The following is a 13,522-nucleotide window of genomic DNA, read 5'->3' as shown; positions in this document are numbered from 1 at the left end:
AATTTAAAGGGATATTGCAGACTGTGTTTTATCTGTTACTGGAAATGCATATCCCTATTAAGTATCCTAATTTCTTCAGAACGAATGTGTTTATCGAATGCACTTTCTTCTTAATGATAACTGTGACATTCATAACCCCAAGATATTTTTATCTCTTTTAAATTACTGCCCTATTGCCATAAAAGCCTTAGTCCTACAACTTTAATCTCTGTTTATAAAAAAAAAAAAAAAAGAAATAAAGAATAGTTGTGTAAAATCTTACCATAACCATAGATGTCCTTCTCTTCCATGTTGCAGTATTCTTGTTGTGGGATTTTTCACCTCAGGCAATCCGTATGTCGGCTCCTATACAAAAGCTTCAGCTTGGCTGTTGCAGCTGCATGGGACGTCACATGTAGGGCCATAAACCAGGTTCCTTAAATGTGACGTCTGCACACACAGACCTCAGAACTTGAAAGCCCAGCAGGAGTATAACGCCCAGCAGGAGTGTATGCCAGTGATGTCAGGTATAGGGCCATAAGGTCCTTATGTAGTTTTCATAGGCTCCCACTGAAGAGAATAGGGTACCAGGAGGCTAAGGGTATGCTGCACTGGGTAAAGAAAGAAGGGGATTTTGGAGGGAGGGAAGGAATACTGCAACATGGAAGAGAAGGACATCTATGGTTATGGTAAGATTTTACACGACTATTCTATGTCCTTTTATTCCTATGTTGCAGTATTCTTGTTGTGGGAGAGTACCACAACTTAGTTGGAAGGAAGGGTGGTGGAAGAAGAGACTGATTCTACGAATCCCTGCCAGACTGCCCTGGAAAATCCTGCTTGTGCTCTGGAGACATTGTCAAGTTTGTAATGTTTGGTGAAGGTGTGTATGGTGGACCATGTAGCTGCTTTCATAATGGAAGCAGTGTCCAGTCCTTTGATGAAGGCTTTGAAGGCTGCCATTGCTTTGGTGGAGTGAGCATTGACTCCTAATGGGAGTATTTTGCCATGGTAAGAGTAACAGAAGCAAATGGGTTTTCTGATCCAGCAGGCAATGGTTTGTTTGGAGACTGCCTTGCCCATAGCCCTGGGGTGGTATGAAATAAAGAGTTGAGTGGATTTCCTAATGGACTTTGTTTTGTCCAGGTAGAATCTCAACAGTCTGTGTATGTCCAGGGAGTGAAGAATCCTTTCCCCTTTGTTGGTGAGAGAGGGGAAGAAAGTGGGCAGATGAATAGATTGGTTTAATGACAAATCGCTGACTACCTTAGGCATGAAGGAGGGGTTAGTTATAAGTGTTACCTTGTCCTTGTGAAAAGTCATGTAAGGGGGACAGGCCATTAAGGCCTGTAGTTCTGACACCCTTCTGGCTGAAGTTATGGCCACTAGCAGGATTGTTTTCCATGTATACATCTGAAGAGTAGCTGTCCCAGAAGGTTCAAAGGGTGCTGGGTTAGTTTTTCCAGAATGAAGTTCAGGTTCCATGGTGGTGAAATGAGTTTTCTTGGAGGCCTAATGTGTAGGACCCCTTTTAAGAAAAGCTTAACATTAAGCCTGGCTAGCAGGGGTGGTTCTAGGGGTAGGCAGGCTGAGATTGCGGAGAGATGAACTTTAACTGAAGAGTATGATAGTCCACCTTTTATAAGTTGACACATGTAAGTTAGGACTGGGGTGGGGGGGTTTGCAATGCATGGATCCCTATCCTTGTCCAGACACCATTTGAGAATTGTTTCCATTTAGCTAGGTATGATTTTCTTGTAGTAGGTTTCCTGCCCTCCCTCAGGACTGAAAGCATGTCCTCTGAGTAGTGGTGCTTAAAGGGAATTACAAGTTTATCAACCACAGTGACAGCATCTGCAAGTGTGGGTGGATGAGAGTGCCCTTTTGTTGTGTCAGAAGGTCCACCTTGTGGGGTAACTTGTGGTGACTGCCCTTGGCTAGATTGTGAAGTAGGGGGAACCAGTGCTGCCTTGGTCAGTATGGAGTCACCAACAAAATTTTTGGTTTGTCTCTCCTGATTTTCAGGAGGACTTTTTGAATCAGTGAGAAGGGGGGGGGGGGCATATAGAAACTTCCCCTTCCAAGAGATGCTGAAAGTGTCTACTCTCTATGCTAGAGGAGAGTAGGTCTTGGTGCAGAAGGTCTGCAGTTGTCTGTTCTGGGGGGAGGCAAACAGGTCTATTTGAGGAATACCTCCAGGAAGACTGTCCTGTCCAGCATCCATTCGTGTTGTGGGGAGGATGTTCTGCTCAGAAGGTCTGTCTGTTTGTTGTCCTGCGAGGGGATGTAGGATGCCTGCAGGGACAGGTTGTGGGGAGACGCTAGCTCCCAAATCTGCAATGTTAGTCTGCATAGGAGGTACGCTCTTGTCCCTCCCTGTTTGTTGAGATACCACATCACTGTGGTGTTGTCTGCAACTATTAGGAACACACCTGGCAGAAGCAGGGGGCTGAAGGTTTTCAGAGCCAGGAGAATTGCTGAAATTTCTCTCACATTGATGTGTCTGGCCTTTACAGAAGGGTGCCATTCTGTTTGAACCCTGTAAGATGCCAAGGTGGCTCCCCATCCTGAGTCTGATGCATCTGTATGCATTACCCAAGTTGGAAGTGGGGGCTGAAGGGGAAGGCCGGGATTGAGCTGTACTTGTTGAATCCACCAGTGAACCTCTGCCTTTAGGCAGGGTAAGAGTGTGATTTCTTGTTCCAGGGGAGGCTGGTGCTGGGACCAAATGTTTTTTAGATACCATTGTAGCTTTCGCATATGCAATCTGGCAAGTGGAAGGATAGGGATGGTTGCTGCCATAAGGCCCAGGGTCCTTAGAAACTGCCTTGCAGTGATTACATGTGTCTGCAACAGGACTTTGGGAGGCCAGGGAGCTGACTTTGTCATGGGGTAGAAAAGCCTTCATTAGGTCTGTCCTGATTCTGCAACCCAGAAATATCTTGTCTTGCTCTGGGGTTATGGATGACTTTGGGAGGTTGAGGGTAAACCCCAGACTTTGTAGGGTAAACCCCAGATTTGTAGAAGGGACATGGTGAATAGCAGATGGGCAGAAAGGGTTTCTTTGCAGTCTGCCAGGATCAGGATGTCATCTAGGTAGGGATAAATCTAAATTCCCTGAGTTCTGCAATGGGCAATGGCAGGTGTCTGGCATTTTGTGAATACTCTGGGGGCAGTGGACAGACCAAATAGTAAGGCAGTAAATTGGAAATGAGAGGAGAGTCCAGAGAAATGTAAACATTTTCTGTGGGAGGGTAGTATGGGAATGTGTAAGTAAGCCTCTTTTAGATCCAATGTGGCCAGAAATGCCTTGGCCGGTATGAGAGGGAGGAGGCTTGGGAGTGACAGCATTCTGAAGGTGTGTACCTGTAAGAATAGATTTAGGAAGGAAAGGTCTAGAATTGGTCTTTATGGTTCGTCTTTTTTGGGGACCAGGAACAGTCAAGAGTAGGAGCCTTTTCTTTCCTGTCCTGAGGGGACAGGTTCTATGGTACCCAGATTGTGAAGGTCTGTCAGGACTTGTGGCAAAAGATGCCTTTGGTTTCTGGGGGGAAAAGGGAATGCTTCCTAGGGGTGGCCTTTCTTCCAAGAAAGGAAGTATCCTATTTGAATGATAGCCAAGACCCATCTGTATGTGGTGATGGTTTTCCAAAAGGGCAGGCAGTGAGACAGACGGGCAGAGAGGGGTAGGGGGGCAAGGCAGTCACACATTGTTGGGGCCTCCCCTGTCTTGAACGGGCTGCCTGGGGGGCTGAGGGGCAGCTGTCCTGGAAGAGGTAGGCCTTCTGGTACCTCCTCTGGGCCTGGAAGAGGCAGATCCAGCAAGGGCCGGGTTACGCCTCACAAAAGTGGCCTTGGCCGGGTAGTTCCTATAGTAGTTTGGGATGGGAGTCACCAGTAAATGTTTAATGTCTTGTAATTTCTTACTCTTTTCTTGCAGGTTCTTGAACAGATCTGCAGATTGTTTTCCAAAGAGGAAATTGGAGTCCAGGGGGGCATCCAGTATCTTAGACTTAAAGTCCCCTGGCAAGTGCTGAAGTCTAAGCCAGGAATATCTCCTGAGAACACAGAGAGATGCTGCAGAGTGGGCAGAAGCCTCTGCAGCATCATAGCTGCATCTGATAAAGTCTCTGGCTACTTGGGTATCCAGAGAAAGTTTAGAAGAAATGTCAGCTTTAGTTGGGGCAGTCATGAGTACTGGCTAATAAGGTGGCAGCTTGAGGGACCAGGTCCAAAGCAAATTTGGTCATATGAGTTTGACAGTTGATGGCTCTAAAAGCCAAATTGGAAGAGGTGTAAACCTTCTTACCAATCCTATACATAGATTTGTTATCTTTGCCAGTGGGTAAGAGTGAGGCAGATGGAATGAGTCTGGATTGTTTGTTCAGATGTGGCAATCACAGCCGGGTCTGGTTTGGTTAGACATTTCTGTTCCTCAGGCACCTTGTAAAAATGGTCTGGGTGTTTAGGGGCAGGTGGCTGAGAATCTGGTGTCTTAGATGCAGAGGGAAAAACATCTATGTATGCAGGGATGACAGGAGGGATAGCAGAAGGTGAGGGGGATTCTACCAGTAACAATTCAAAGTACCTTTTCTGGGTTTCAAACATTTGAGATGGATCCCATTTGAAATATTCTTTAATTTTGGTGATAGTTTCACCAAAAGTAATATCCTCTGGAGGAGAGTCTCCCTCAATAGATTCTTCATCTAGGGAGTAATACTGCTGAGGGGAAGCAATTTGTGAAGTGTAACAGATGGATTCTTCAGAAGAGGAGAAGTCAGTGTCTTGCTCTTCTTCCCTATCCTCAGTGCTAGGAGGAGGGAGAGAAAAAGCAGAAGCAGGTCTAGGACTTAGCAGTGGTAGAGGTAGATGAGGCTGAAGGCCTGAGGGCCATAAAGGCCTGCATCAAGGAGGAAGTGAAAGACTGTTAGTCATGTAGGCCTTCCTTAGTCATGGTCAAATATTTGGCCTTTTGTTTCTTTTTGGATGGGGTGGACTTTGGCGTAGGCCTGGAGTCGGATGCCAAAAGAACCGAAGTAGCTTCCAGAGGAGGGATCCCGGTTGGAGGCTCTGTTAAGTCTGGTTCCCCCTCAACTACAATTGTATGTACTGGTTGTCGGCTGCAAAACGGCTTCCACAAAGGTTGCCGCTGAAGATGACTGTTCTTTGTAGTGTCCCTCAACTCCTGAATCAGAAGATGGCTGGGTGTCCGGTAGCTGAGAGGCAGAGGAAGAGGGCCTAGGAAACTTGGTCTTCCTATGCGGAGGTTCTGTAGATGCCTCTGAATTGGGATTCATCCTAAGGGCTAAATGCTTAAGCTGTTGGTTCTGCAAATAAAGATTAAGGGCGGCCAGATGGCTGCATAGGGTCTTAGGTACAAATGATTGGCAAATGGAGCAGGTGTTGTGGTCATGCTCCTGGCCTAAGCAAAAAACGCAGCTGTCACGCGAATCTTTATGGGGAATCTGGTGCCAGCACTGGCATTTACCCTTTTTTGCTGACATTGGCTACAACAAACCAAGCTTAGCAAGATAATAGAAGAAAATATCCCCAACGGGGTACTTAGATCTTTAGACGTTTGTGTTGAAGGAGCAAAGCACACGATGCATCAGTCATGTGCGGCTGGAAAGTTCTGGGGTCTGTGCGTGCAGACATCTCATTTAAGGAACCTGGTTTATGGCCCTACGTGTGACATCCCATGCAGCTACAACAGCCAAGCTGAAGCTTTTGTATAGGAGCAGACGTATAGGTTGCCTGAGGCGGAAAAATCCCACAAGAATGCTGCAACATAAGAATAGAAGTACATCTTATGTTTTACATTTCTCCTAACCATTTACATTTTTTATCTAGCTTCAAATCTATTATTCATAGGCTCATAAGTAAGTACTAAGCTAACTACCCTTGCGAGCTTCCAAGCCTATCCAGTTTTCTCTTTTTGTGCTTGAATTAATCTATCTCATATGGTTAGAGATGGTCGATAAAAAGAAGTTATGCACTCACCATAACATTCTATCTGAGTTGTCTATCTTACCCCTAATGAGAATAACTGACATCATACCATAGATAACTTAAGGGGAACTATGCATAAGATAAAGCATTCAGGAGCTGCCTCTGTTCATGTCCTCTGTACAGGGGTAGTCCTGGGGTAAATATTCTGTTAAACATCCACAGATACAAATTGGGCTTGAATATGGACAGGGATGAACTTTGTTTTAAGTGAAGAGGCAGTCTATTCCACAGCAGCAGTATCCTATACAAGATATACTTGCCCCTCTAATCTGTTCTGTTGATGTCGCAGAAGAGGTTTAGATCCCTAGACAGAGTATTTCTGATGCCATTTGACTTGCTGATGTGCAGTAAATACAACAGTACGGGGTCGGAGGTTGCCTTGTATGATAAACACAATGTCACCTCTTAGCAGTCTGTAAGAAAGAGTACAGAAACAGGGCTTTGAGTCAGTCCATGTAGGACATGCTTTTTAGGCCTTGTATTGTTTTAGTAAGGTATTTTTGAAGGCATTACGGTTGTTGCATGTGCCTGGACAGATACAATGCCAATGGGGTGCATTATACTCAATGACTGGCCTACTGAGGGCTGAGTAAAGGGGGACAATGACATCCCTAGATCTAGACACAATCCCTTTGTTTATAAGCTATGCAATACAGAAGGACTTTCTTACAACAATGGATACATGCTGGTCAAGTTAGGTCACTGTCCACGTAAGTTCCAAAATCCTGAACTGGGTCAACTCTTGGTGCACTGTCTATGGGGTAATTCCATTGAGTAGATGACTTCTCAAATGACACAATAATGCATTTTTGGCATTACGTTTCAGTCCATGATTTTGGCACCAGTTATTTATTTAGGACAAACCTTCCTGCAGGATGGCTAAGTCATTTGGGAATTCAATGACTGCTTCTAGCATGCAGTTATCTGCAACTTAATCAGCAAGAGCCCTTTGGTATTGGCTTTTGCTTCAGAAAAGTAGATGCCAAACAGGTAAGGTCCCACATAGAATCCCGGGAAAATCCACTGCTGACTGGTCTATTTGGGGAATTAAATTCCCGATTTGACTTCTTGCGAGAATTGACAGCAACGCTTCCATTCCTTTCACCACTTCCTTCATCCATACTCCACTCTTTTGCTAATAGAACTGTATCATCTGCATATGCCAAAATAATTGACAACACAACCTTTTCTCTAACACACTTTTCATTTTCTAAGTTCTTTGTTGCACTATCTGAACAGCACTTATACCAATACAAACAATGCCATACTCAGCCATGCCTTACATCCTTTCAATTGCTATCTCTCTACTTACCCATGCATTTACTATTGCCTTACATACCCCTTTCAACTATTATCTCTATACTTACCCATCTACTTACTGTAACCTTAACTGTCCCACATCATATGCCGTTTTCAAAATCCTGACGTCTTCACTGAAGCTATATGCTTTTAATGTTCTCCGTAACTATTAAAATATATGCACTTCTTTTAAAGGACTAGTGTTTTTAAGTTCATATTTCTCACTCTAATTGGAAATCTATAGTATGTGGAACCATATATGACAGCAACATTTACAGTACTGATAAAAAAATGCTATAACATGCTTTTATAAGTAAAATCAAGAACACTCATTACCTGCCATGAAGGAGGGATCTGTGCACCAAATCCAAATGCTGGGAACATTTTATCTCTGTGGAGAAAAATACCATTAATTTATCTTTAGCAGGCTTCAAAGAAATAACAATGCAATACAAATTACCAGAATAAAAAGGAGTTCAAATAACATATTTTATATTTCAAAGTTCCACAGCTTTGCATAACTCTTAAGTAAAAACGTACTGTACAGCTGTTCAGTGGATAACTTTTCAAGCTCAAAAGATGCCCATGTTTAAATCATATTCAAGAAAGGAAATCAGACACAGATGTATATTTCTAGAAAAAAAGGTTCTTCTCTAGAAAAGGATTTTTAAAATCTGAGCTATATATTCTAAAGGAGATTGAAGTAAAGAAGACAGGTTACATGCATTACACTTTCAGATCCCAAATTAATCGTTTATTTACTTAACAGGGCAGACAGGCTGATCCAGAGACCATTTTCAGCCACAATGCAGGACAAATGTAACAGAAAAACAAGGGCACCAGGACTGACAATTTTAAAAAGACAAGTTTTAGTACAAGCAATATTCAATGTATAACCAATGCAGTAAAATCACACACATTTACAGCAGCAAAATGTAGGCCAACTACCTGAGCTAAAGATACCAGTTAATAAATTACGACTAATGAAGGCAAAATTAGGCACTAAAGATGGTGGTCCTTCTGCTGTAAGCATAAGTTGTTCCGGTGAAGGTATTAAACAGCCTCTACAGACCTGCCTGATCAGTGTTAAATACAGGCAGTCTACTAGTTGTGGCAACTAGAAGGGTATCCTGACAACAACTGCCATGTGATGACCAAAGGAGAGGAAACTGTTGGCCCAAGCTTCCAGATCACTGATTACCTTTATGTTTCGCATGGGTGTGTTCTCCATAACGCACATCGTGTGCAACTTCTGTTTTCAAAAAAAATAAATAAATAAATTTTGCACACCAGGCATTAGCTAAGGCAAGCTCTTTCTGATGAATACAGATATCTGAAGGGGTTTTAACAATTACACCCACTTTACACTAATCTGCAGATTTAGTTACCAAAAGTTGTAGTTATCAATTCTGAAACCAGACAAGTAGATGTCAAACAGGAGGGAACCCAGTATAAACCCCTGGGGAACTCCACTGATTGCTTTAACACTATGTGAAGAATCATCTAACACGTGAACATTTCGGGTTCTGTCTTTCAGCCAACTGGCAAGCGATCTTACCCCGTTTTCATGTTTTAGTTTGTTCTGGGACCTTAGTCTTACATTTTAATTAGCAGTTGTGTGAAGATTGCGCTTCTGCATTACTCTACACTTCTATGTCCACAACAGTATTACTTGTAAAAGCTATCTGTTTGTACTTTAAACCCTGCTGGGCCACAGTCTTGTACTTTAATTCACATTTGTGGCAGTACAGGTACTATGGCCAGATTTTAAACCTTTGTCATTTATTACTTAAGCAGTTGTATAGAATCGGCAGTACTGGACTGGATTAAACCCAGGTCTTGCCAGAAAAAAGCCACACTGATGGATCCCTGGCATAAACAGGCTACACAACCAAAGAAAGACTCTAATGTCCAAAATGAGTGGGAACATGCTCAGCAGAAGAAGAAATCAGTCACTAGTCTAAACTAGCAAATCAGAAATCTTAGTCAAGTCCTCAAAAAACAAATTATGAAGCAAAATAGCCAAGGAAACTCACAAAACATTTTTTTAACTATGTCCAAAATCTTAAGGGGAATACCCAGCTATGTGCAGAGATGATTGTAGATGGCACCACCCATGCTCAACCAGAGGAAATAGCCAACCTGCTAGTTGACTAATTAGGATCAAACTTCACCGCCTGTCCCCACTGGTTGTCCTCAAAGTAAACCTGTTACCATTCCTCAGCCTATAATCTCAAGAGAGCAGGTCATCTCTGAGCTCTCTAAGGCTAAAAACATGGCATCAATGGGCCCTGACAACATCCCAGGTTGCCTTCTAAATAACTTAAAACATGACTTAGCAGCCCCATTTGTATCCCTATTTAACTACAGCTGTCAGACAGGCTATGTTCCAGCAGAATGGAAAACATCAACAGTCATCCAGCTGCATGAGGGGGGACCATCAACTGACTCGGGGATTTATAAACCATAAGCCTGACTAGCCTCATCTGTAAGGCCATGGAAAGAATGATCATGGATCTTATCAACAAAGACATAGGTAATCTCCAGACTCTGGACCTTACCCAGTTCCAGTTTGTTAAGGGTAGATCATGTTTGTTAAATTTGGTTGACTTCTTCGGGAAGGTAACCAAGACCATGGATGAGGGAAAGACTGTACATACTGCCTACCTTGATCTGGCCAAGGTATTCGACACAATTTCCCACTCAAGTATTATACAGAAACTCCCTCATCTGGGCATAAACCCCTACATCACCAGATGGGTAGCCAAATAGCTCACTGACATGACACATACTTGTCAAAGTGGGTGAATTTACCTCTAGCAAGAAACCAGTCACCACCAGTGTACCACAAGTCCTCTCCCATTGGACATGTATTTATCAGAAGTCAAGGAAAATGTAGGTGATTTTTTGGCTGACACAGTTCATGAATGACTGCAAATTGGAGGCAATCAATGAATCCCTGAACGATACTGATATACTGCAGAAATGATCAATGCATAAAAATTGACTGGTGGCAGAGCCATGGATTGAAACTAAATGCAAAAAATCCATAATTATTCCCTTTGGGGAAGCAAATAACCCAGATAACTACAATACAGAGAGCACCACCCAGACAGTAGCCTCAATAACACATGATTTCAGTACTCAGGTTGATAGTAATCTGAACTTTGATCACCATGTGTCCACAGTGGTGAGAAAGTCCTTCTATGTGGCATAACTCATAAGTAAGGACATGGCATCCAGATCAAAGGACATTATCATTGCATTGTACTCAGCCCTCATCAGATCAGTAACAGAGTACAATGTAGTCTTTTGCATGTACCTCACCAGACATCTGCAACAGCTGAAGCAACCCCAGAGGTTTCTCACCACGAAAATACAGGGTACAGAAAACAAGTCCTATGTAGAAAGATTGAATGCCCAGTCAAAGTATCCTGTCCCCTACAGACTACTAAGATATGACCTGTGTCTGGCCTACAGGGGCTGTCTCCAATCTGGACCTGATGGCAATGTTACATATTCATAAATCAAAATGCACAAGGGTCATTCATTCCAGGGGGCTTAACCTAGCCTTTGAAATAAATCATGTTTGAGAGTTAGACACGCCTTTCAGAGACTATCCCTTGTCTGGAACAAGTCTCCCACTCACATGAAGCAAAGTCCTTCCTTGACCTTCCAAGTGCAACCTAGATCAATGGACAGGTAATTGTAAATTTACTCCTGAGGTGGTGCCCATCACTCTCATGGAAAGAGGCAGCCTGTATTAGATACCATAGCATAGGCTCATACCTCTGTGAACTTCGTTCACTTAGCAATTAAAAACTGGGAATCTCTGGTTAAACATGGCTAGGATTGTAACGGCTCTTGTGCCTCTAGCCCAGTAATCACTTATGAATCTATTACTACATTTTTTCCATAAAACAGTGTTACTGGTAAATTTCTGTATAGGCTGGTACCTTAAGCTGTGGCAGAAGGTCCACAGTGAAAATAATTATTTCTGCTACAGTTTGTTTTTCAGTGCTTTTACATTTGCTTACCTTTTACCTGCTTAAAGTTGTATTGTGTATCTGCCCCATCTCTAGCCTGCATTCCAGAAGTGCTTTACTAGTTAGTACCCAGTGCCATCCAGGCAAAGTTAAGTACCTTTGATTGCTAAATCGCACTTACGTTATTTTGAGTGATCAGTACTGTTTTCTGCTTTTATGTATACATTTCACTTTTTTCCCTGTAAAAAATTGCTCTTCCTCTCACTGTTACTGCTATTAGACTGTCTTGAAATTGCCTTCCGCGAGGGATTTCCAGCTAGTTGTTTAAGTGGTTTGTGGTGGCATTGCACTTGTGGGTCTCTTCTACTGCATTTATACAGGGTTCATTCATCATGAGGCAGAAGATGTTTACCTGGTCTGGGTTGGGAAATACACAAAAGGGCTCATAGTGTAGCAACTTTATTGGATAAAAAGGGCTCATTACTTAGTTTTCTGAGCTGCTATACATTTTGCATGATTGCTTGGTTTAGCTGTGCCCTGTACAGTAGCAAACACCTAAAAAACAAATTTTCCCTGTAGAATGGCCCACAAAACTGTACTCTGTAAAACAGCAATATAGCACAAATACCTTGTGTGCCGACAAGCTTAGAGCAGCAAGTTGGAAGTCACTATTGTGTAAGCATTAAAGTTACTATAATTTAGCACTGTTTAGCATAATCTGATCCAGTTAAGCACCCTTATTAGTCTGCACCAACAAAGCACCCTTAATATCCTTCTAACCCCAATACACCACCCCCTTGTACCTCATAAATCAAAGGACTGGATAGTATAGATATGCAATTTCCTAACTTCTCTGTTGCCAGCTTGGTGGATGGTCACCTTGAGTTAATGTAACAACTGTCTCTTGTTTACTAGCAACAGCTTAACCTTTAAAGAAGCACAGTATGCGAGAGGTGTACTCACACAATGATACTGGGGCTAAACTCTCGCATACAAGTGCACATCAGGTTGTCGAAACATTGCACACAACACCCACTCACATAGCGCACACACACACACACACACACACACACACACACACACACACACACACACAGACTAAAGTATGCTGAGGCACTTAAAAGCAATCTTCCTACACAACAAAGATATCCTAGACTACCAACTGTCAAAGCTATGCCCCAGTGAGCCCGAAGACACTCAGAAAAACACCATCTAACATCACACAAACTGTGATCCTCAGTGGAGCCCCAAACACTAACTTTCTAAGGCAAGTAAACACATTTCCCAGGACTCGTCATGTAGGACTCCATTGTAAGATATAATGACGCTCCTCTAACCAGTTTGAACAAGGAAGAGAGTAACTGTTAGCTGCTTATCTGGAGCCAGAATCTGCAAAATCACGCACGTACTCAAGTCATTACACTACAGGTACTGGTAGGATTCCATCGTAGTCCATGTATGTGTAAATGACCTGATATGTACCTCCCTGGACTACACGAAGAGACATTATGGAGCTTTCAAATTAGGTATCTCAGGCTGGTATGAGCCTTGCATTAAGCAGCATATTACCATCACAGTGAATGGCACCAAAGTATGAGCAAAAATGACTGATTTCAAAAAAGTACAGTTTTGTACCTACCATAAATGTAGATGTTCGAGTGTTCACCCTGCTGCAGTCATCACATTTGGGTTATCCTGCCGTCAGGTGGTCCCGCAGTCAGCCTGAATTCCAAAGTCTTGGTCCAGCATCGGTTGCTGTCGCTTCTTCCCTGACATCAGTGCACCAGGGGTATATAAGAGGCATCCAACGCCATTTTCTTCAGTTTTTCTTGCCCCAGGTGTCAGGTGCCCCCAATAGGTAGGCAAAATATATACATATAGCTAGATAAAAATAAAACAATACCTTTAGGCACAAGCAAATACACCACAGAGGTTGTATAGGATAGAGTGGTATAGATAAGTTCAGCTAGTTCAGAGGGGATGGAGGGAGGGTAACCTGGACTGCAGCAGGGTGAACACTCGAACACATCTACATTTATGGTAGGTACAAAACTGTACTATGTTCATCGTGTTACCCTGCAGCAGTCATCACACTTGGGTTGAATCCCAAAGCTAAGGATGGGAGGTGGAGTTAAACAGGGTTAGAAGAAGCTAGTAGGCCCTGCAACACTGCAGTGGCAAAACCAGCTCTAGTCTTAGAATATAGAGGTAAGTGATAGTGTTTGGTGAAGGTGTGCACTGAACTCCAA

At 43.0% G+C, this 13,522-nt stretch overlaps 1 protein-coding gene across 1 annotated transcript in view; it reads right to left on the bottom strand.

Moving 5' to 3' along the window:
* LOC122796643 (copine-3-like) overlaps window positions 1-13,522 on the bottom strand; it is a 1,386,610-nt gene that overhangs the window by 214,168 nt on the left and 1,158,920 nt on the right. The window contains exon 12 of the mRNA XM_044065280.1: window positions 7,624-7,678. Within this exon, the coding sequence (XP_043921215.1) occupies window positions 7,624-7,678 (55 nt within the window). The remainder of the gene's footprint in view (window positions 1-7,623; window positions 7,679-13,522) is intronic.

This window comes from Protopterus annectens, chromosome 3.part0 (genome assembly GCF_019279795.1).
Source record: "Protopterus annectens isolate FY-2018-M chromosome 3.part0, PAN1.0, whole genome shotgun sequence".
Taxonomy (NCBI): Eukaryota; Metazoa; Chordata; order Ceratodontiformes; family Protopteridae; genus Protopterus; species Protopterus annectens.
Note: the sequence above shows the minus strand (reverse complement) of the source record. Positions and strands in the feature narration are given on the sequence as shown.